Source organism: Sminthopsis crassicaudata, chromosome 1 (assembly GCF_048593235.1).
Source record: "Sminthopsis crassicaudata isolate SCR6 chromosome 1, ASM4859323v1, whole genome shotgun sequence".
NCBI classification, from domain to species: Eukaryota; Metazoa; Chordata; class Mammalia; order Dasyuromorphia; family Dasyuridae; genus Sminthopsis; species Sminthopsis crassicaudata.
Genome location: NC_133617.1, coordinates 418,436,011 through 418,458,868, shown reverse-complemented (window position 1 = coordinate 418,458,868; position 22,858 = coordinate 418,436,011). Strand labels below are relative to the sequence as shown.

At 35.8% G+C, this 22,858-nt stretch overlaps 1 protein-coding gene across 1 annotated transcript in view; it reads right to left on the bottom strand.

Annotated features, from left to right (window-relative positions):
- Positions 1 to 22,858, bottom strand: part of DNAI1 (dynein axonemal intermediate chain 1) — a 264,230-nt gene that overhangs the window by 114,467 nt on the left and 126,905 nt on the right. Inside the window, exons 11-12 of the mRNA XM_074280236.1 lie at positions 12,111 to 12,228; positions 8,608 to 8,651 (exon numbers count right to left, since the gene is read on the bottom strand). Of these exons, the coding sequence (XP_074136337.1) occupies positions 8,608 to 8,651; positions 12,111 to 12,228 (162 nt within the window). The remainder of the gene's footprint in view (positions 1 to 8,607; positions 8,652 to 12,110; positions 12,229 to 22,858) is intronic.

The window sequence follows — 22,858 nt, the reverse complement described above, 5'->3', positions numbered from 1 at the left end:
TTCCTCCCCCCCCCCCACAAGAACAAAATAAACTATCAAATACTTTGCTAAAATCTAGGAATACTTTATGTAAACTTTAGTTAAATCTTCTGGTTTATTAACCATGTCAAAAAAGGAAATGAGATTAACTTGTTATTCTTTTTGAAACTGGGATAATTCTTTGTGATCAATTCTCTAGATGTTCATTTAACCATGCCTTTTAAAAATATATAGTAGTTCTTAACTTTTTTGTGTCACTTGCCTTTTTGGCAGTCTGGCGAAGCCTATTTTCAAGATACAGCATACATATATATATATATATATATATATATATATATATATATATATATATATATATATATATATATATATATATATATATATGTGTGTGTGTGTTGTGTGTGTGTGTGTGTGTATATACACATATATATATATATATATACATATATACATATATTTTTGCATAAAATAAAATACACATGATTATAAAGGAAACTAAAGTATGCTGAAATAGGATTTTTTTTGTTTATTTGTTTGCTTTTTTGCTGAGGCAATTGGGGTTAAGTGACTTGCCCAGGGTCACACAGCTAAGAAGTGTTAAGTGACTAAAGTTAGATTTGAATTCAGGTACTCCTGACTGCACGACTGGCCCTCTATCCACTGCGCCACCTAGCTGCCCTCTGAAATAGTTTTAAAAAATATAAAAAGACAAGCTTACAGGCCCCAAAGTTAAAATGTTTCTAAGAATCCAATAAAAGTTCCCTGACCTACAGTTTGAAGAGTTTCTTTCTCTTTTCTATTTTGAAAATGCGGAAATAATTTGTTCTCCAGAAAATAAAAGACCTCATTTGTCCTCCATCACCTTTCACATACCATTGATGATGAGTTAGAAATCATCTCCATCTACTCTTTTAGGTCACAAGTTTGTTATTAGCCAGGGCTGGGTGACCTGAATGGGCTAGGTGAGCTCTTACTCTGTTCTTTCTTGCCAAAAGTCATTCTCCTTAGCAGAGAAAACAGAAGCTAAATAGGAATTAATCAGTTCTACCTTCCCTCTCAACTATCATTGTCCTATATACTATGAGCAACTGCTTTAGTTCCATTTTGAATCTCTTCCCAAGACAAAAGGGGCAGCCATAGTCCACAGAGTACTGGCCTGGAGTCAGGAAGACCTTTCTTCTCATCCAGCATCATATACTTCCCAGCTGTGTGAACTTGGGCAAATCATTTAACCACTGTCTGCCTCAGTTTCTTCAAGTAACACATAGTAAGCACTTAATGTCCTTCCTTCCTTCCTTTTTCTCTTTCTTTGTCTGTCTGTCTATCTGGCTATCTCCTTAGTTGATTTTAGTCCATGGGATCTGATTTATCCTTTCTTTGAACCCATCTATAGAAGACCTTTCCTGGTTCATCATTACTGAACCTTCTCTAAAATTAATTTCTATCTATTTTTATATACATGTTGTCTTCTCTGACACTCCCATTAGACTATCTTTGAGGATAAGGATAAGGATTGTTTTTATTCTTTTTGTACCCTTCCTCATATCTAGCAGTGCCTGGCACATAGTTTTTAATAAATATTATTTGACTTACTACTCTCCTAAAATGTAGAGTGTGATCTAGCTTTCCTCTCTTTCATAATAAAAGGAGTGACCATTTTCCCTCAAAGTTCCCTTAATTTTCATCCTAGAAGCCAATTCCTTCCTGTTGCTGAGAAAAAAAGGGGGATGAGCTCATTAAGGTAAGACAATAATTATTAGTTATTTTGTGTCTGGCAGAGAAAGTTTCAGCAGATGTCTGGATAAATGAAGAACTCACCACTACCATATCATATCTATGTGATATGATTCCTGAACTCATCCATTTTCTCTAAGTGACAATGATAAAAATCATTTCTCTTTTACTCCAATTCATCCAAATGCTTTCCATTTTGCCTTTTCTCTTTTGGTTCCTAGATTTCCTCATAAAAGCTTATCTTCTTAAAATATAATGCAATCCCTACTCTTTGCCTGACTTACTTCTTTTGAACAGAACACATCTGCCAAGACCCAAGTCATTCCACTCATCAAGCTCCACTCATGTTGATGATGTCAAATTTCCCTCCTGGCATTAGGACCTTTAGTTCCTCCTGTTTATTATGCATTGACATAGAGATGTTTATGGCTATAGGTTTGACTACCATCTTCTTTTTCTTGAACGTTGTCTCTATTGAGCTTCATAGTGTTTCCATTGACACTATTCTTCCTACTTTGTGCCTATCTTTCTGTAGTATATAGCTTGTTGAATATGTGTAGGAAATTTCCTCCTTTCTTTCCATTCAGCTGAAAGTTCTTTTCATTACATTTATAAGACTCCAGGCAAATACTTTCTTACCAGCCCTTGTTAAATGCAAATCATTCCTGGCCAACAGTTTGTCATGTGTATATTTTAAGTTATGGACCAGAAATCCAAATCCCATTTTCAGACACCATTTTCTTCACCAGCTGTTCCCTTCTGAAAAAATTTCTCTTTTGTATTCCTTATGCTCAGTGGATAGCAGTGATGAAAACACCACTGTGTCCCTGTGGTCTTCAGTTTATTGCCCAAGGATTTGTAATCTTTGGCAATGATTTCTAGGTTCCTTCTGGAAGTGTCATCCATACTCATATGAATCACCAGAAGTGGGTAGTACTCAAAGTGTGGATGGGTTGCAATCTGTACCACTGGAATAAGTGGCATTTTAATGAGATCATGGGGTTATTCAAATATTGGATTGTTGAAGTATTAAATAAGTGAGAGAAAAATCATTGGGGACAAAATAGATGGGTTTGTTATATTAAAAGTTTACAAGATAAAATGTGGTGTTCCAAAAGGAAAATGGAAAAGACTGGAACAAATCTATCTAATGAATCTATAAGAATTGAAAGAAATTTGCAAGGGTAATATCCATTATGGAGAGACAGGGTACAAGAGAAAGTGTCCTATACTTGAAATCAGGCCAAACATGTGTTCAAATCCCATCTCTACCATTTCCTAGTTGTGTGATGGTGGACAAGTCACAATATCTTCAGTCTCTTCTTTTCTTTCTCATTTATAAACTGGAAATAACAGAACTTATCCCAACAGGTTATAATGAGAGAAAAAGAAGTAAACACTTCTCAGTTCTTTGAAATCTAGCTTCCAACCTCTTCCTGCAACTGAAACTGTTTCCTCCAAAGTTACCCATACTCTTTTTAACTGCCCAATCTGATAATTTATTTGCCTAGTTCTCGTTCTTCTTGTTCTGTTTGCTGTGTTGCACCCTTTCCCCTAGATAGTCTCCCTGCTCTCAGTTTGTGTTTCTTCTCTCTCCTGGTTCTTTTTCTACTTGTCTGATCACTTTTCAGTCTTCGTTGCTGCTTTATCATCCATATCACACTCTTAAATGGTGGCTTTTCCCTAAGGCTCTGTCCTAGATCTTTACCTGCTTATACTCTACTGGCAACTTCATGAGCTTCAATGGGTTTAGTTATTACTCTCTGTTAAGAGACAAGTCAATTCTCTGAGAGCCTCCACTGCTGTGGATCATAACACCTAAAGGAGCTGCCCAGCAGCCTTTGCTGACAGGTGTTGCGGATTGGGAATGAGATAAACTGGAGGCAGTGGGAAGAGGAGAGAGGTCAGAGAACAGCAACAGCCTCTCAGTCTCCTTGTAGCATCCTCTCACAAGAGGAGATCCATTCTGCAGGTCTGGGTTGGATTTCCAGCAGCCACTGTCAGGTGGCTCTTGTATGCCAACAACTCTCCCTCTCAAAATATTTTGTATTTAATTATTTTGTATTTATTCTCTATAACTAGAGAATGATTCCACTACTCATAACTACTATTATATTTATTCTGAAAAGACATATATGTACTTATGGTCTCCACAAGAATGTAAGTTCTGGGAGAGTAGAGATTATTTCATTTGTCCTATTTATATCCCTGCTGCACAATGCTTGGCACAAAGTAGGCACACAGTTAATTATTCTTGACTGCTTCCCAAATTTTAAAGCATTACATATAAATATAAATATACGTATGTACATATATATGTGTGTATATTCACATATATTACACACACATATTTAATAGAGCATATATTGTTCTTTTTCAGATAATTGTTCATCTAAATTTCATCCATTACTTTTGTCTGGGCATTATCATTCAATAGATAAGTAGTTAATGATACAAACAGGTATGGAAAGAAGAAATAGAGTTTGCTAATTATCATTTGAAAATTGTTCGAATGTCTAATAATCTTAGAAATATATACTAAGAAAATGGTGAGATATAATCTTGTAGACAACAAATTGATATAATTAAAAATAACAAAATTTAGTGGTGTTCAAATATCATGAAAACAGATATCTTATTACACAACTGAAACTGTGATGTATTAAAATCTTTTTGGGGTAGCAATTTGGCAAGATCAGGAAAGGTTGTAGATAAATTTGGTTAGATTTTAGCAAAGTTATTTGGGAAAGTATCTCATTTTATTCTTATGGAAAAGATAGGAATGCTATGGATATATATGGATAATACAACAAATAGATTCAGAATTGGTTGAATAGCTGGACTCAGAATGATCACAAAGAGTTCAATGTCAGTTTGGAAGGACGTATCTAATAGAGTGTTTCAGGTTTTGTGCTATTTAACATTTTTATCAATGAGTTACATAAAGGCATGATGGCACACTTATCAAAACTGAAGATGCCTCAAAGCTGGAAACAGTAGCTCACTCACTCGATGATACAGGATCTAAAAAGATCATGACAAGTAAGAATATTCTACTAGGTTTAATCAGATGAAATTCAAAAGGAATAAATGTAGTCTTACACTTGGGTTAAAATAATCATCTTCTCAAGTACAAGGTAGGGAGAACATGTTTAAATGACCGTTTATCTGAAAAAAAGATTAGAGGGTTTAGTATGTCGCAAGTTCAAAGAAAGAAGCAGTAGTATGATGTGGCAAGTAAAAAGGCTAATGTGATCTTGGGATGCATTAAAAGAGATGCATCTTTAAGGAATAAAGTGATGGTCCCTTCATACTCTATTCTTGTCAAAGTGTATCTAGAGTATAGTACCAAAATTTAGGAAGGTCATTGCTTATCTGGAGTATCCAGATAACAGAAACCAGGATAGCAAGGGGCCTTAAATTCATATGTGATAGTCAATTAAAGATATTGGGTATATTTAGATTGGAGAAAAAAGACTCAGAGGGTATGTTATAGCTCTGTTTGAGAACTTGAAGAGTTCTCAAGTGGAGAGTGGGCTAAGACTTTTTCTATTTGGTCCCAGAGAGCATAAGTAGGGGCTAAAGTCAGACGTTACAAAGAAGCAAATTTAGGCTTAGTATCAGGAAAAGCTTCCTAATAGGACTGTCTCCAGAGAGAACAGGCCGCCTTAGCAACACATTTCTACACACTGGAGGTCTTCAAGCAGAAGACAGATGACTATTTGTCATTTGACACTGTTATAATAGAGATTCCTTTTAAAGAATGAATTGAACTAAATGGTTGAGGTCTATTCCAACTTTCTGTTGGGCAAATCTATGAAAACCTATATCCTTTAATCTGGATGATCCCACCTTACTCTACTTAAATATATTATGATACAACTAAAGCTACAACACAAATATTCTCAACAGCTTTTTGTGTAATAAGGAAAAAATGAAAGTAGTATATCTGTCCAACCGTTGAAGAATTAGGGATGTGATAAATTATAATCTATCAATGTAATGGAATATTACTATATCATAAAAATGACAAAATGAGGAAAACAAAGAAATGTAGGACAGCATACAAATGCTGAGAAAGTAGAATCAGAATAGCATACACATTGCATAAAAATAACCTAGCAAATAATATAAGTATATAGAAAAGTTCTTAGAAGTATACACAAAATCAAATAAGATTATTTTGTAGAAGGCTTTGTATTTACATGTAATATTCCTTTTAACAAAGTGAAGGTAGCCTAGATTTTATGGTACTATGGGTGCTTCCATTTAGGTTTTATTTCTTTTTGTGTTGGTCTTAAAGTCCACAATAAAATATTATTTTGTTTTTTAAAAGAAGAGAAGTTGTAGATAATAACTACATTGGACCATAATCATAGCTGTGATGATAATAATGAATATTATCATCCTAATTTACTTTGAGAAATGCACATGACTTTAGACTTTGCAGAGAATTGTCCCTAGAATTTGTCATTTGATCAAACCTGGACAATTGTTTGAGGTAAAATACAGGACACAGAGTTAGACCCAACCTTAGACCAGCAAATACATTTCCTCCTCTTCAAATATAATAGAAACTATATGATCTCAAGAAGTATCAGGTTCTCATTGATGAGAAAAATAAAAACCAGACCTCAAACAGCTTGAAGCCCTAGGGGAATTTGAGCCAAAGCAGCACATTTCTGAGTCTTAATGGTCACCATAGTACCCTATCTGAGCCTTTTATGAGGAAAAAAAAAAAAAAGCCTTTTCGGTTCAGAGAATCTAGTATTCTATTCCAGAAAACAAAACAAAACAAACATTAACATTTTGGAACCAATGTTATCATACAGTGTGAATAATTCTTATACAGGAAGGGAGTGCTTCATGCAGAAACCATTTCTCAATGAGATGACCAAATGACATGAAATGGGAAGGAGATCTGAGCCAGTTGAGCACGTTGGCTCAAAGGGGTGGAAGCTTGCCTTTATAGATGGAGAGAAGTGAGGAAAATGACTGAGCAGTGGCCTGAATCTTTAAAGACTTTGGCCTGGATGCAGGATTCTTTAGAAAAGATCCCTAAACTTAAAATCTTAGAGCCAGAAAAATTTTCAGAGACAAGATTTTGTTTAGGACATATCTAACACTTCAGTAGTCATCTAGCTATTGCTTTAAAGACTCTTCTCATCTCTCTTCTCATTCATCCTCTCATCTACATCAAAACATATGCTTTTATTATACAATGCAGTGATCAAAAAGCTGTTGCTGGGGCTTACATGAAATCAAATACACACAGATTTAGGGAAGTCTGGGTAGAGAAAACTTCTGAGAGTAATCCAGATAACATATTCCACTTATGGATTAATCTAATTGTTAGGAAGTTTCTCTTTATATGAAGCCTAAATTGCAGGGCCAAAAAGAACAAGACTAATTCTTCTTCACTTGACAACTATCATATCTACATGAATATGACTACCATGTTCTCCCTAAATTCTTCTCCAAGGAAAACATTCCCAGTTCCTTAATTTTTTTTTTTTTTGGTAATTGAGATTGAGTGATTTGCCTAGAATCATACATCTATTAAGTGTGTGAAGTCAAATTTGAATTTGGCACTTCCTGACTCCAGGGATAGCACTTTATCCATTGAGCCATCTAGCTGTCCCTAACTGATTCTTATATGGCATAATTTCAAGGTCTTTCATCACCCTCCTTTCAATATTCTCCAATTTTTTTATATCCTTCCTAAAACTGGATATCCAAATCTAAACATGATATTCCATATGTGGTTTGAAATAAGAATCGATTATCCTTGATCCTGAACACTAGGTTTCTCAATTCAGCTATGGCTCTTACCCACTAAGTCATCTTAAATCTAGCCTCGTGTAGTTATAGAATAGAGGCTATACTACATTATTACCGGATTAAATCATGAATAAAAGCAAGTTATAGCTATTGCCTCAATCCTAAAGCAAAAGACATCTTTTTCAGCAAGGCAGATACTGGACTGGTAATGAGAGGAAAATTGTCTCCAAAAGAAGAATTATAAAAGTTGGGAACTTTAACTTTGACAAAAATATGCCCAGTATAATGTTAGGTAAAAGAAAAAGAGATTGTCAAGGGTGAGCTTTCATCTGACTACAGAATTTATCAGCATTTTGGTTTTACTTTTGTATACAAGAAGGTGAGAGAAGAATCTATTAATAAAAGAAATATTCTCTAGTTTGTGGTGTTCATTTTTAGAGTTCAAAGGCCAAGTGAAAATTGACAAGTACCATCTCATGTTCAAGACTGCTGTCAAAAAGCCTTGGAGAGACGTACATGAACTAATGCTAAGTGAAGTAAGTAGAACCAAGAGAACATTGTACACAACAACCAGAAGATTATGTGATGATCACCTGTGATGGACTTGGTTCTTTTCAACAATGAGGTGACTCAAGATGGAGAGAGCCATCTGCATCCAGAAAGAGGACTATGGGGACTGAATGTGCATTACAATTTAGTATTTTTACCTTTTTGTTGTTGTTTGCTTGCTTTTTTCCCCTCTCTCAATTTTTTCCTTTTTGATCTGATTTTTCTTGTGGAAATATGCTTAGAAGAATTGCATATATTTAACTTATCTTGAATTACTTGCTATATAGGGGAGAGGAGTAAGGGGAAGAGAGGGATAAAAATTTGAACCATAAGGTTTTAAAAAGGTCAGTGTTGAAAACTATCTTTAAAATAAAAAGCTATTATCAAAAATTTTAAAATGCAAAAAAAAAGACTGCTGTCAGAAAGTGAGGGGTTGACAAAGATTACTGTACAGACTAGAGAATAGGGGTGAAAATAGGTCTGGGCTAACCAATCAAAGGAAGCTGGGAATCTTAGGGTAGTTTAACTGGGGTGCTTTAAACGTAAAGATAAATTGTAACTTACAAGAGCCATGTCCCACCGCAAACAGATCCTTATATTTTGGATTCCTGTAAAAAGATGTAATATAAAAGGACAAAAGTCAGAGCCATTTAAAAAATGGAATTGTATTAAGAACTTAAGTGATTAAATCCTGTTCCTAAGTAAAACTGATCCAAATTTATAAGGAAAATACTCAGGCTCTAGAGGGCAACTAATGAAAGGCTATTCACAAAAAAAAAAAAAATGTTCAACTTCACTAATAATTTTTAAAAAGTACATCCAAGTACCAGAACTTCATATTTCTTAATTTGGCAGAAAAATAAAGAAAAGTAGTTTAAACAATGTTGGCAGAGTTGTGGGGACTAGTGAGATCCAAAAATGTGCTTGGGGACAGTGCTGGTAGAGTTGAAAGTCAGGGCTATCTTTGTAGATTTGACTATTAAGTGTCATCAAACCATACAAGCCCTTTGACCCATTAACTCTATCACTGGAGAAAAATCTCAAGAAAAAAAGAAAAGGAAACTTATTTGTACATGTCTGTGCAGCATTGTGAATTTATAGCAGTATTATATATAAAAGCAAAAAACTAGAAACAATATAAAGGCTTAGTAGTTGGGGGTATGGCAAAGCATGCTATATTATATAAATCCACTGTAATATTATATTGCCACAAATAATGGAAACCACAAAAATGGAACTATTTATATTACATATAATTAAATTACATTAAATTACATAAAGTAAAATGTAGATAGTAATACTATATACATACTGACAAACCATATAAAGTATGTATGCATGTAAATGTATGTGAAATATGGTCACAAAAGTATAAGTGTTTTAGAATTATTGATAAGTTGCTATTGATACTGTATGTGTGTTTAGATTTACATTTTGTCGAAAAATTGATTAAACATAAAATAAACAGGGGAGAATGCATTTAAGTAAATGTTGTTCAGTAATGGAATAAAATATTAAAAGTAAGTCATTTTATTTTTCTGAACCTCAATGTCCTCTAAAATGGGAATAACACTATATAGGGTTGTGGTGAGGAAATTAAACTTTAAAGCAGTATATAAATGTGAGCTAATAACTGACAGAGGTCTCTGGGTAGAAATAAAGTCAGTAGAAAACTGCCAAGTACTAACCATTTTCAATGAAAAATCAACTTTACTTACCCTTCAGGGCTTCCTTTTTATTTGAATGGAACCTAGAAACCAAGGAGTCAACTTACCCTGTAGGTCAATAGCTATCTGAGAAAACACACTATGCAACACCAAGCCAGGTTGTGAATTGGGGTAGATTGAAGAGAGTACTTTCTAAACTCTTACAATCTGAGTGGAAATTATTTCTCCTTTTTGAAGATTCAAATAGCTTTTACTTCCCCTCCTTCGTAATGAATCTTAAGTGAGTCTCTAAATTTACATATTTCATGCTTCTTCCTAGTCTCTGAACTTACATCTTATGTTCAAAGTTTTGCCCTAAGTGAAATATTCAAATCTGGAGCTGAAAATAGCCAAGATGCTGCCACTTGAATCAGAAGGCATTAGGAGTCTAAAGACAGAACAGAAAAAAATGTCTGATTCTCTCCCCATTCTATGGATGACTAAGCCTTGTATACCCCAAAAACGCCTGAACATCTGAAGACACTAATATGTTCATAGGGTTGTTAAAGGGCAATAAGACAGGACTACTACTTTGACTCCTATTCTCATTTATTGAAGCCATAACCATAGACTAAGTCCTTATCCTTAGCCCTGACTAATAGGGTCGTCAGAGGATGAACTATCCCATAAAAGCTACTTCTCACCAGCTTGTTATATAGCTACTGAGGACATTCTCCTTCCCCACCCCATTGATGCCTATTAAGAGTCCCACATCAGTTAAGAAGATAATGCCCTTTCACTGGATACCAATGTTGAAATTACTTGGGAGTATATGCAATATTCTCTATAACAGAAGATCTGAGCCTGCTCTAGCTAAGTAAAGGTACTGTTGACAACTAGAAAATTTCATCCAGAGGACCAAACCAACTGAACAGCCCTGAGCCTGTGAACATAAAAGCCCCCAGTCAGACCTCAGATTCTGACAATTTTTTCCCAAAGAGCTATCCAAGGTACTAAAAAGTTTCAGTCCATCCCATCTTTGACCCAAAGCTTCTGACTCTAGGTGCCCTAAATTAAAAGTTATTCTTCTTGATTTTTGGTGCCCCTGCTTGCCCTGGACCATGCTTAATCTGACTTCACCTATACCCTACCCTTGCCCCAAATCAGCCACCCAATACCCTGGTGTGTTTCCAAAATCATTAGGATACAACCATTCACTTGAATTTTTTTTCCTTCCACCCCTGTGTTCCATTCTCTTGGACCAATTGTGTCTCATTTCCTCTCCTCCCTATTTTCCAGGTAAATGATTGCAAATCATGTCTTTATCGTTTGCTGCAAAAATGCAAGGCACTTCAAATATTGCTAGATGTCTGTGCCTAGTCCTTTTTCACTAATGATTAAAAAGCTCTATGGCCCTCTGGAAACTGACTTTCTAGTTTCTTTTATTCATAACATCAGTGTTTTCTTGTCTTAGAAAACCTTCCTAACTCTAGCTTTTGTGGGTGGAATTGGGTATCAGAAGCTAGTGAGTGAGTGTATGCTGCTGCAGCAGAAAAAGGCCAGGACTGGGAGTTTGAAGACTATAGTTCTAGGGTCTACATGAAATACCCATATGATCTTGGACAAGCTTACTCATCTCTCTAGGTCTCAGTTACTTTACCTCTATACCTATACTGCTAAGTCCCTTCTAATCTGAATATTCTATGACAAGGAGTGGCCTGATGCTTCAGATGGCACAGTGGATACAGTAACAAGCTTGGTGTCTGGAAGACATCACTAAGATCAAATCTGACTTCAGTCATCTACTATCTGGGTGACCCTGAGCAAATGATTTTATTTCTGTCTGCCTCAGTTTCCTCAATTGTAAAATATGATCATAAAAGTACTTTCCTTCAAGATTTTTGTGAGGTTGAAATGAGATAATATTTGTAAGCCACTCAGAACACTCCATGGTACACAGTGGGTGCTTAATAAATGCTTGCTCCTTTCTCTTCTCCCCTCTTTCCCCCCTTCCCTCCCTCCTCTCCCCCCACCCCCCTCATCCCTCATCCCCGTCCCTTAACAACTGAGCCAACAATATTCATCAGTAACTGGCCATTAGAGACTGTACTAAAAGACAGATCTTGAAGCTTCAATCTCTTATTAAGGTTTTAAAAGAATTAAACAAAGGGCATTACTCCAGGGAAGAAGTTAAAATAGGCTGAGAGTGAGATACTAACGACCCTCATTTGTTCTCCTTCATTTGCATTATTTTACTAGGTGGAAGGCTGCATTTGCACAAAGACAAGCATCCAACACATACTTCCATGCCTGGACTGTTCTCTATGGTAACGTGGGATTGTCATTTCATACTTCCCCGGGCTTAAAGAAACAGACATTCTTGGAGCCCGAACACTTTGGAAGTGCAACCCAAACACTCACCAGCAGAGGGCTGTCACAGCCAGGCGCTTTGCCTTATCATATGTGAACTTCCAGAGAGGGAGCAAGGTGCCCTCCTGGTCCCGATATTCATCAGCTGCATCTTCATAATACTTAAAATCTTTAAAAAAAAAAAAAAATTAAAGCCATAAGACTCATCTATTTTTCTGGGAAATACAACCATAGATAAATCACAGACAAATGTAATAAAATGGTCATTTAGTCCTGAAGAAACATTATGAAATCCCTTTTTTCAATGTTGCTGACCCAAATCTATATTTCATACCTAATTCATATCAGTTCCTACGAAATCTTAGAAGATCTTTCTGTAGTTTTATGAAGGCAGTGAGTATGTTTCAGAGATCACTGGAAAGGTTAGGAAGGCGCCAAACTGTGAGAGTTCTTGTGAACACTTTGAAGGCCATGGCAACCAAGGACCACTTCTGAGCAGAAAAATGGCATGACATTCTCTGTGCATGAGCATGCTAGCAGATGGTATGAAGGATGAAGTTGGGGAGGGGAGGAAATAGATACAGGAAGACTCCTTAGGAGATGGGGAAATTGATAATGTGGAGAACTAAGGAGTAAAAGGCACAAGTTTTAAGGCGAAAGTCATCTTGAAAAATCTGGACAAACTCAATAATGTTGCACAAGTCACTTCCACTAAAGGAAGAGTTTGAGCTAGACTATCATTTCCCAAACCCATTTGTCCCCAAACTATCTTTGATATTGAAACATCGTGATGGAACCTATAAATGTTAATCTGGCAAAAAGAGTCTCGACAAATGAAACATTCCTTAGACAAAGAGGACTTGGAATATTTCAAAGATACTAAGTCTATTTTCAACCTCCAAAAGTTGCCAAGCAAGAATCAAATGTATAATTTATATGCACAATTTCAAATTTAATATTTTAGCAAGAAGATATCATTAGCATGCACATTTTCTCATGGAACTCCTATTTAATTGCTTAGAACATCCTGACAGGATACAGGACAACATAGTCTAGGAAATAGGCTGGATGATTTCAAAAGATATTTTAATTCTAAAATGTTATCATTCTATGATTGATATTTTAATAAAAAAGTTTTCAAAGTTTTGCTACATTATAGTTTTTTATTATACTTCAGAGCCATCTTTTTTTAATTTATAGAAGAATCTGATTTTGTAATGACAATTGGTGGTAAAGTAGTTTTCATTACACATAAATTTACTTTATGGGCAATTTTTTTCTACCATATCTGCTCCTTAGATGATGTTCTATCTGTATTGATTTGGAAATCTACAAATGAAACCTGGGGTTATAGTTTTCAGAGAGATCCTTGTGATCTGGAGTATGGGGGTACAGAGGCACTGAATCCCCCAAATATATTGGGGTTTCAGGAGTTTCCCTGTATGGTCCACCAAATATATTGAGAAAGCACAAAATGTCACAAGGTATCTCAAAAGAATTTGTAATCATTTCCAAATCAAGAGGCAAAGATTTTATTATTATGCCATTGACTGGCTGGCTAAATTTTAAAAAGGAGTTAGCCATTAACAAAGGGAAAGACTAGGGCTAAATTCCCTAGTGGAATTCATAATTAACTTGAAGGAAGATGTCATAATAAGGCGAGAGATGCCATTAGGCATGGTAAATTCTTAAATATGGTAGCAGGTTCCTAATAAACCCACAAAGGATTGGGGGATTACACCATTGACTGGTGGGCTATCCCCAAAAAGAAGTTAGAATCCTGAAAGGAGTAAGCTGGGAACTGAGGTACAGATAGGTTCTTTCTTTTATAGGAGAGAAATAAACTTGGGGGTTGATATCATAACTTGATTTTTCTGATTGGATACAGTAACTGTGAGGTCATGATAATTGTAAGGAATAAATGCAAGGAATTTGACAAGAAATTCAACAGTCCCCTCATACTTGCCCCAGGGAATAGCTGTGGAAATTCAACTAGATTGGGTCCATTATAACAAAGGCTCACTTAAATTCAATAAAAGTCTTCTCCTGTCAATGCCATCCCAATGGCCCATCTAGACTCTGGGTAGGTAGCAGGGACATGGCTTTTTGTTGGGTCTCATTCACTCTATCACTTGGAGAAATGAAATGGTTCTTTTTATACCTGGGCTTTTAGGGTATGGTCATTATCATCCCAATCCTCTCAGGACTGTTTTTTGGGGGGATTTTCCACTAAACAAGAAATGGTAGTTCCCCACCAAAATGGCTAATAAGATAGGGCAAATCATCTAATTTCTTTCTCTTCCCAAATTTTCTCCCCTGAGAGAAATCACTGGAACAAATCTGGTTTGAACAGGGCCAAAATCAGAGAAGTACAAAATGACAAATAAGCTAATATTTGTCTAAGACACAAGTGCTTAGAAGAAGATATGATTCCATTAAGGAAGATATGGGTACTCTGGAGAGGAGGTCAGAAACTTCAGAATAGTGATGCTGGGAGTTGGAGAGGAATGTGCAAGAGCTTGGGACTTTTGAGAATATTTATGGGATCAGAAAGATAATTATCCTAATTAAAATCACTTACATTTTATACATAAAAATGTCTGTCATACAGTGCTAAAAGTGCTTTGCACATATTAACCTATTTGATCTTCATAACAATTCTGGAAAGTAGGTGGCATAAGTATTATCATCCCCATCTTATAACTAAAGTAGCTAAAGTTCAGAGAAGGTAAATATGTGACCTGAGGCTACACAGCAGTGGATATGAGATTACAATTCTCTGGTCTTCTGTTCTAAATTGAATTTTTTCTATAAATATCGTGTTGATAGGAACAGTATAGAGTGGATTTACAAAGAGGGTACTGTAGTTCAGGGATTCACTGGGCAGAGTTCAAGAATGTTGGAAAAATAGGGCACAAGGTGCTATGAGTTTTACCATGAAACTAAAAGGTCATTTGCCACTCAGCTAGAAAGGAAGGAATCAAGCATCCATATGCCAGTTAGTATGCTGAGGACTAGGTTTGCAAATACAAGTAAAGAGAGTCCCCACCCTCAAGGAGTTTATATTCTATGGAAAGGCCTTGAAGGCTGTATAATATAGTGGCACAAGAACTGGATTTGGAGTCAGAAGTCCTGGGTTCAAAGCCCAGCTCTGCCATTAGCTTATTGAGTGATCTTAGGAAAATCATCTATCATATAAAGTCATCAGAGCAGATATGATATCTAAGGCCCTCTACTATGATCTTAAGAAGGATCTTGAGAAGGAAATAAAGATGACATAGCATAGGGACCCAAGAGAGCAGGTGACAGGTGTGGAGTTAATTTCACCACCAAATGATGGGATGTAGAAGTGCTAAACCAACAAAACATATTGGGGTTCTAGGACTCCTATGTGGGCCACCAAATGTTGAGGTTTGAAGTGCTGAACTCCAAAAGTATATTGGGGACAGTGTTGCAAGATGTCTCAAAAGAATTTATAGGCTTAGACCTCCATATCAAGAGAGAAATAATTTTATTATTCTGCTAAGAGGGGGCTAAACCCATAAAGATTGGAAAGGAGTTTTAGCAATTAACAAGTTCCCTAGAGGAACTCAGAATTAACCAGGGGGAGATGCCATTGAGAAGGAGGACACCATTAGGACTGGGCAAACTCCTAATGAATCCTAAAAAGGATTTAGGGAGTTAGCTATAACAAGGAGAAAAATGCTATAAAGTGGGATTATGCCATTGACTGGCAGACTAATCCTAAAAAGAAGGCAGGATCCAAATAGATGTTAGCTAGGAAATTACAGGAGACTAAGTCATTTTATTGGGGAAATATAACTTGGAGGAGGGGAGGAGACTTGGCATCTATTTTGGCTTTCTGATTGGATAGAGTAACTATGGGGTTATGATGATTTTGTCAATGCAAAGTGTTCTGACAAGGAACAAAAAGCCTACTTAAGAACTAAAGGCCCACTTAAGCCCAGTAGATCCTATCAGTACTCTCTGCTCGCCTCAGGGAGTAGCTAGGCTTTCAGATAGTTTACAGTAATCCAGGCTTTCTCCAGATGGCTGTCTTGTTCTAATCAAAGATAGGGGGTTCCACCCTCATCATCTACAAGAACTGGCTAATGGGGGGAAAAGCTCAGAAGAGATCCTAGCTATGTATTCAACCACAATCACTTCTGTGTGCTAGATCTGGCTAGGGGGATTAGAAATTTTAAATAAAACATGGTCTCTCCTAGAGTTTTGCATATAGTACAAAATAATTAAAATATATGATACATGATAAATAAATTAGAAGGGATATCAAAAAATAAAACATGCTATCCAAGGGGGGGAGGAGAAGCTATTTTAATGGAGCACCAAGATGACAACATTTGAGTCAGGCTCTTAAGAATAGGCAGAAATTCAAAAGGCAAAAAGAGGGAAGGAAGACATTTCAGACATTGAGAACTCTACAAGCAAAGGCCTGGGATAGAAAGGCCTAAGGTGTTTAGATGGCACAAACAGAAGTCCACTCCCCCCCCCCCCCCCCAGGCTGGGGTTAAGTGACTTGCCCAAGGTCACACAGCTAGGAAGTGTTAAGTGTCTGAGATCGGATTTGAACTCAGGTCCTCCTGAATTCAAGGCTGGTGCTACCACTGTGCTACCTAGCTGCCTCTAATAGAAGTCCATTTTACCAAGGGCAACCACTGACCATATCTGAGCCAGGGAAGCATGACAATTTCTATACACGAGTGAGATTATGCTGGCAGGTGGTATGAAGGATGGATTGGGGCAGGGGAGAAAATAGGTACAAGATGATCTATCAGGAGACCAAATTACCTGAGACTATGCCCCCTACAACTGATTTTATTTGTATTCATTCTGCCATCTCCCAGATTCCCCTCAAGCCATAGTAATAGTAATTGATGATTATGCCTTGCTTTAACAGCAGGAGCCAGGGAAAGGGCACTACAAAACAGAGGCCTTAATTTCTATGTCAAAGTGTATATATCACCTCTCTTTCCCAATCCAAACACTAGGTCATAGCAGCAGAGAGTTACCCCAAACAGCCCAGGAACTATCTGGGAATCTTGGGAGAATAACTCCTTATTATATGTCAAGAAGGGAGGAAAGGTCCTGTGAAGTGGACAGGAAGCCAGATGTTAGCAGCCAGGGATGCTGCTCTGATATACATATGTGTGTCTGCATGTGTATAAACATAAAGTGTCTATTATATACAAATATATGATATATGTGTGATGTGTATATACATGCACATATAGGATATACAATATGTAAATGTAACTCCAGCCAAGTTAGATTAGTTTAGCTTTCTCTAGTTTGTGGTAACTCATTTTTTTAAATTGAAGCTTTTTATTTTCAAAATATATGCAAGGATAATTTTTCACCACTGTCCCTTGGCAAAACCTTATGTTCCAATTTCCCCCACTTCTTTCTACTCCCTCTCCTATATAGCAAGTAATCCTATATATGTTAAACATGGTAAAAATAAATGTAAATCCAATATAGGCATAAGTATTTATACAATTATCTTGCTGCACAAGAATCAGATCAAAAAGGAAATAAATGAGAAAGAAAATAAAATTCACACAAACAACAAGAAGAACGAAAATGCTATGTTGTGGTCCACACTCAGTTCCCACAGTCCTCTATCTGGGCGTAGATGGTTCTCATCATCACAAGGTCAGTGGAATTAGCCTGAATTGTCTCATTGTTGAGAAGAGCCACATCCATCAGAATTGATCATCATATAATCTTATTGTTGCCACAATGATCTCTTGGTTCTGTTCATTTCACTTAGCATCAGTTCATGTAAGTCGTTCCAGGCCTTTCTGTAATCATCCTGCTGAGCATTTTTTATAATACAATAATATTCCATAACATTTATATGCCATTACATTGTCATTCAACTGATGGGCGTCCACTAAGTTTTCAGTTTCTTGCCACTACAAAAAGGGCTGCCACAAATATTTTTGTATGTGTGAATCCCTTTCTCTTTTTTAAGGTCTCTTTGGACTTAACATTTCCTAAATGTGTGACCCTGGGCAAATCACTTAACCCCAATTGCCTCAGCAAAAAATAAATAAATAAATAAATGGGGAAAAAAAAAAAAATATATATATATATATATATATATATATTTTATACATGCGTGTATGTGTGTGTGTGTGTGTGTGTGTGTGTGTTTGTGTATGTGTGTATCCTTATATGAGGGATATAAGCTCAGTAGAAACACTGCTGGATCAAAGATATGCACAGTTTGACAATTGTTTGAGCATAGTTCCAAACTGCTTTCTAAAATGGATGGATCCAATCACAGTTCCACCAACGATGTATTAGTGTCCCAGTTTTCTCACATCCCCTCCAACATTTGTCACTAGCTTTTCCTGTCATCTTAGCCAATCTGAGTGCTATGTAGTAGTATCTCAGAGTTATTTTAATTTGCATTTCTCTGACCAATAATGATTTAGGGCAGGTGGTAACTCATTAGACACTACAATTTTTTTTTTTGACACTACAATTTAACATCCTTTTTATCTTGCAGATAATCTGAACTATTATTATTTGCTATCATTTGTATATAAATATTCTTGTCTTTCTTATCTGTCCCTCCAAAGTCTGATAAACTATATGTGCGCTCTTTCTCTCTCTCTCTCTCTCTCTCTCTCTCTCTCTCTCTCTCTCTCTCTCTCTCTCTCTCTCTCTCTCTCTCTCTCTCTCTCTCCCCATGATTTCTCAATGATCAATTTTAGTTTTGTGATTGTATTTGCAAGTTCTTTCATTATTCTAGGATAATAATAATAATAATCTCTCTATTTTTGGAGACCTGAACCCATTCAAAATAACTCCATGTCCTCTTTCTGCTCTTTTGAACTTCAATATTTTTTAACCAAATTTACTTAAATTATTATAATCTACAGATCACTCTCTTTGACAGAGAAAACAGAAGCAAAATTGAATCTGAACAGTTATTCTTCTTCTTACTGTCATCTTTTTTAACATACCACCCTCCAAACAGGAACACTTTTCCTTGTTCACTGTTCTCTGGATATAACTAAAATATTTCCTTTTGTCTTCTGCCTATTTTGCAAGCTCCCATTCATTCTGCACTTTATCCTTCTTGATATCATTGTTATATAAATTCATGCTCCTTTTTTAGTATTTATCCTTGGTTAGGTATTATTCCTGTTTCTTGTAAATATTCTTTTAAAATCTCAGCAAAGCTCCCTATGCAGTCATATTCCTCTCTCTTTCTTCCTTTTAGGGCATTTTGGCCTAGTTTTTTCTCTGAATATTTAGGAATTGTTTTCCTAAAGTCGAGCATATACACATATATAACTATAACTAGCTTTACTATTATCACTTTCCTAAAAGTTTCCTATAATTTCCACATTACCAAGCAAGTCTTTTCTGTTGGTTAACAAACAGTTCCTCTCATTGTTTCTTCTACCTTCTATGCAATAAAACTAGCAAAAACGTATGTTAAGGACTTATTAGCCATTCTGATTTAAGTAGAATGAGATTTTTAGCCTAAGTAGTTGAAATCCCCCATCATTATTGTATTTTCCCTTTGTATCAATTTTATAATGTATATTAGAAAAACATTACCCTGAAAATTGCTATCCATTTCCAGAGTGAGACCTGTTAAACTAAATGAATGTAAACTGAATCATATTTTCTTTTACTTTTTTTTTTTTAACTTTTCTTTCTTTTATAACATGGCTAATGTAGAAAAGTTTTGCTTGACTTCATATGTATGATGAGTACCATATTTCTTGCCTTCTCAATGGAAGAGGGAAGGACAGGAGGAAGAGATACTAGAATTGAAAATTTTTAAAAATTAAATATAAATAAAATTGAAAAATAATATCTTAATTTATTGTTATTATATTGCTAAGTAATAGTAAAGTCACTTTTAAGTACTACCTTTATGATTTTAGTCATTCCCATAAACTCAATTATTTTCAGAAAACCTCTTTTACATGTCCAAAAATTATCTTAAATAATTATAATTAATTACATTAAATATAACTTAATATTAAAATAATTCAAGAAAAACATAACTTTTATCCTCTGAATATATGGTCTATTATATTCCTATAAGTGTATGCATCCCATGTTTGACAACATTCTCCCTTCAAGAAGTCGACATGTTTAGTGAACAAAAGCTCAACTTAAAAAGATATGCTATAGCATATATGGAATGTATTGAAATTGCCAATTAATTGTCAGTTTTTTGGTTTGGCTTATATTCAGGGCCAGGGCCACTGGATTCATTCTGATTATTGGTTGGTTTTGGCTCTTATGTCTTTATCTCATCTCTTTTCTGTCTCCCTTCCTCAAAAGTGATGCATTTCTTCTCTGATAACATATTCTGGCTTGATACCCACCATAAAGCCCTACACTGATGAGGACCAATTACTGTTCCTTCTTTATCCATTACTGTTCTCTCACTCCCATCTGCTTGCTGCTCTGAACAATATACACCTGGCTGTTCTAGCCCTTTCATTGTTGTGATTGTTACTTCTCCAGGTGGAGGATCATTTCTCTTTCTCTCATTTTTATGTTTGTGGGAATGTTCTCCATTATGCTTCTGCCCCAAGGTTCAAGAATTTCCATAAACAGCCCTTTTTGACATAGAACATGGCTTGTCTACCATCAGTTAGGTTTTTTTTGGAATAAGGCATGCCCTTTCCATTGGCATGGTATACCCATGAGATGAAAGACAATAAGTCATATTGGAAAGAACACTGGAGTTCAAGTCAAGAGACCTGAGTCTTATATCATTTGTTAAACTACATTCTCTGTGGTAACACATAGGAGCCAAAGTCACAAATATTTGCCCCTAACTCTCTCCCCTGTTAATGTCACCTGTGGATAACTGGGTATGTTCTCTTCAATGCTATTCCATATTATATATATTAACTTTCACACCATCTGGTTTTACAAGTTTATCTCCCCATTTTTCTGCCTTCTCGTTCATTCCCATTGAAAATCTTCTTAATTAGGCCCTACTAAATGTGTTCTTTCCAACTTTTATGAAACATACTTTGTTCCTTGCCAGCAGTTCATTGTCCTAGCATAAGTCATGGTCCATAAAATTAGATCCTGTTCTTTTATTCCATCTTTATAGCCATTTATTTCCTTTTTTTTCCAAAGTCAAGCAGTAAAAAAAAAAAAAGCGAACATACCACCTGTGCTCTCTATGTCATAATTTCCAGGACTTAAAAGTCAACAGAGTCCATTTTCCTTCTCTTCTAACTCTAACATTTGGCTACCTATTTTTTTTAAAATAGGTATCCTATTAAATAATCCTAAGAGCCATATGTAGAAGCAAGTACATGTTAGCAAATATTAAGTGAGGAAATAATCACAATGCCTTATCTCAGGGTTTAAAGAAAACAGCCAAGACTAATCCAGAAATTCAAGACAGCAGTCTGGAGAGACTAAAATTTGTAGAATATAGGAGACAAAACTCATAGCATATAGGAGACAAAACTTGTAGCTATTATCTTAGAAGCTTCTGAGTTCTAGAGCACTAAGACCAAAGGAAGGAAATGGGATCTGCACAAAACAAGTATGGAGGAGGAAGTGGCTTAATGAACACTAGTACTTGGTCAATTCTTAACCAATAGTAAAATCATTTCCAAGTACTACCTTTGGAGTTATTCCCAAAGATTCATTCCACCTCCAAATACAGAGAATACTAGGAGAACTGTTTCAAGAATACCTCTATTAGATGCCCAAAAATTCTCTTAAAGAGAATTTCCCTATCATGGCATATTTTCCTCAAATATCTTAATTCTCATTTCTTCAACCTACTAATCTCCTATAACCTACTCCTCCACTCAAGTTCATTATATTTAAGAACTCTACATTTTATCTGGTTATAATTTTTCTCTTTACATCTACTCTTTGCCCTTAGTAAAACATCCATCTTCCTCTCTCAGTTCTACCTCAGATCATAAGCATTGTTCTGGCTACATTCTTTTTACTTCCTAATCTCAACCCAGATCAACTTTTCACTATCCAACTACCCACCAATTTCATGCTCCTTTGCCTTATTGCCAACTGTTCCTTGCTGAACCCTGGCCCTAGACTATTCCAACCATCTGCCTCCTTTGGTCCTACTCTTATCTGACCTCATTGTATGTGTGTGACTCTGGACAAGTCGCTTCATTTTATTTGCCTCAGTTTCCTTATCTGCAAAATGAGTATCTTTACACTGGCTGTCCCTAATGTATGGAATATTTTCCCAACCTAATTTCTGACTCTTCAAATTTCTTCTTTAAAGACTCAGCTTAAGTGTTAACTTCTATAGGAGGCCTTTGTCATTCTTTCCAGCTGATAATGCCTTTCCTTTTAAGGCTGCCTTCCACTTTAAATTTATCTTGTAAGTTCCAATTTACATATGTCCTATCTCCGCTGTTGGCATGTCACCTCCTTGAGAGCATGGACTCATTTTTCATTTTTCCTTGTAATAATCTCTAGCACTTATCATAGAGCCTGAAACATAGTTTTTATTAAATGCTTCTTAATTGATTGATGTTACCTAGGATTTCTTGATCGCATTAGCAAATTGTTGCCTGAGTCAAAAGGGACGGATACATATGACTTGGAGAAGGATTGGCAGAAGATGATGGAGCTGGGAATATGGTCCTAATGGAAATGAAGTAATATAAAAATACTAGGTCAAAGCTTAGAGCAATGTACCTAGAAGGGGAGATGGAAGAGATAAGTCTCTTTGAATCTCAGATGAGATAATCTCAAAGATTATCTAGGTCAGGAGTGCTTTACTTGGAATCCAT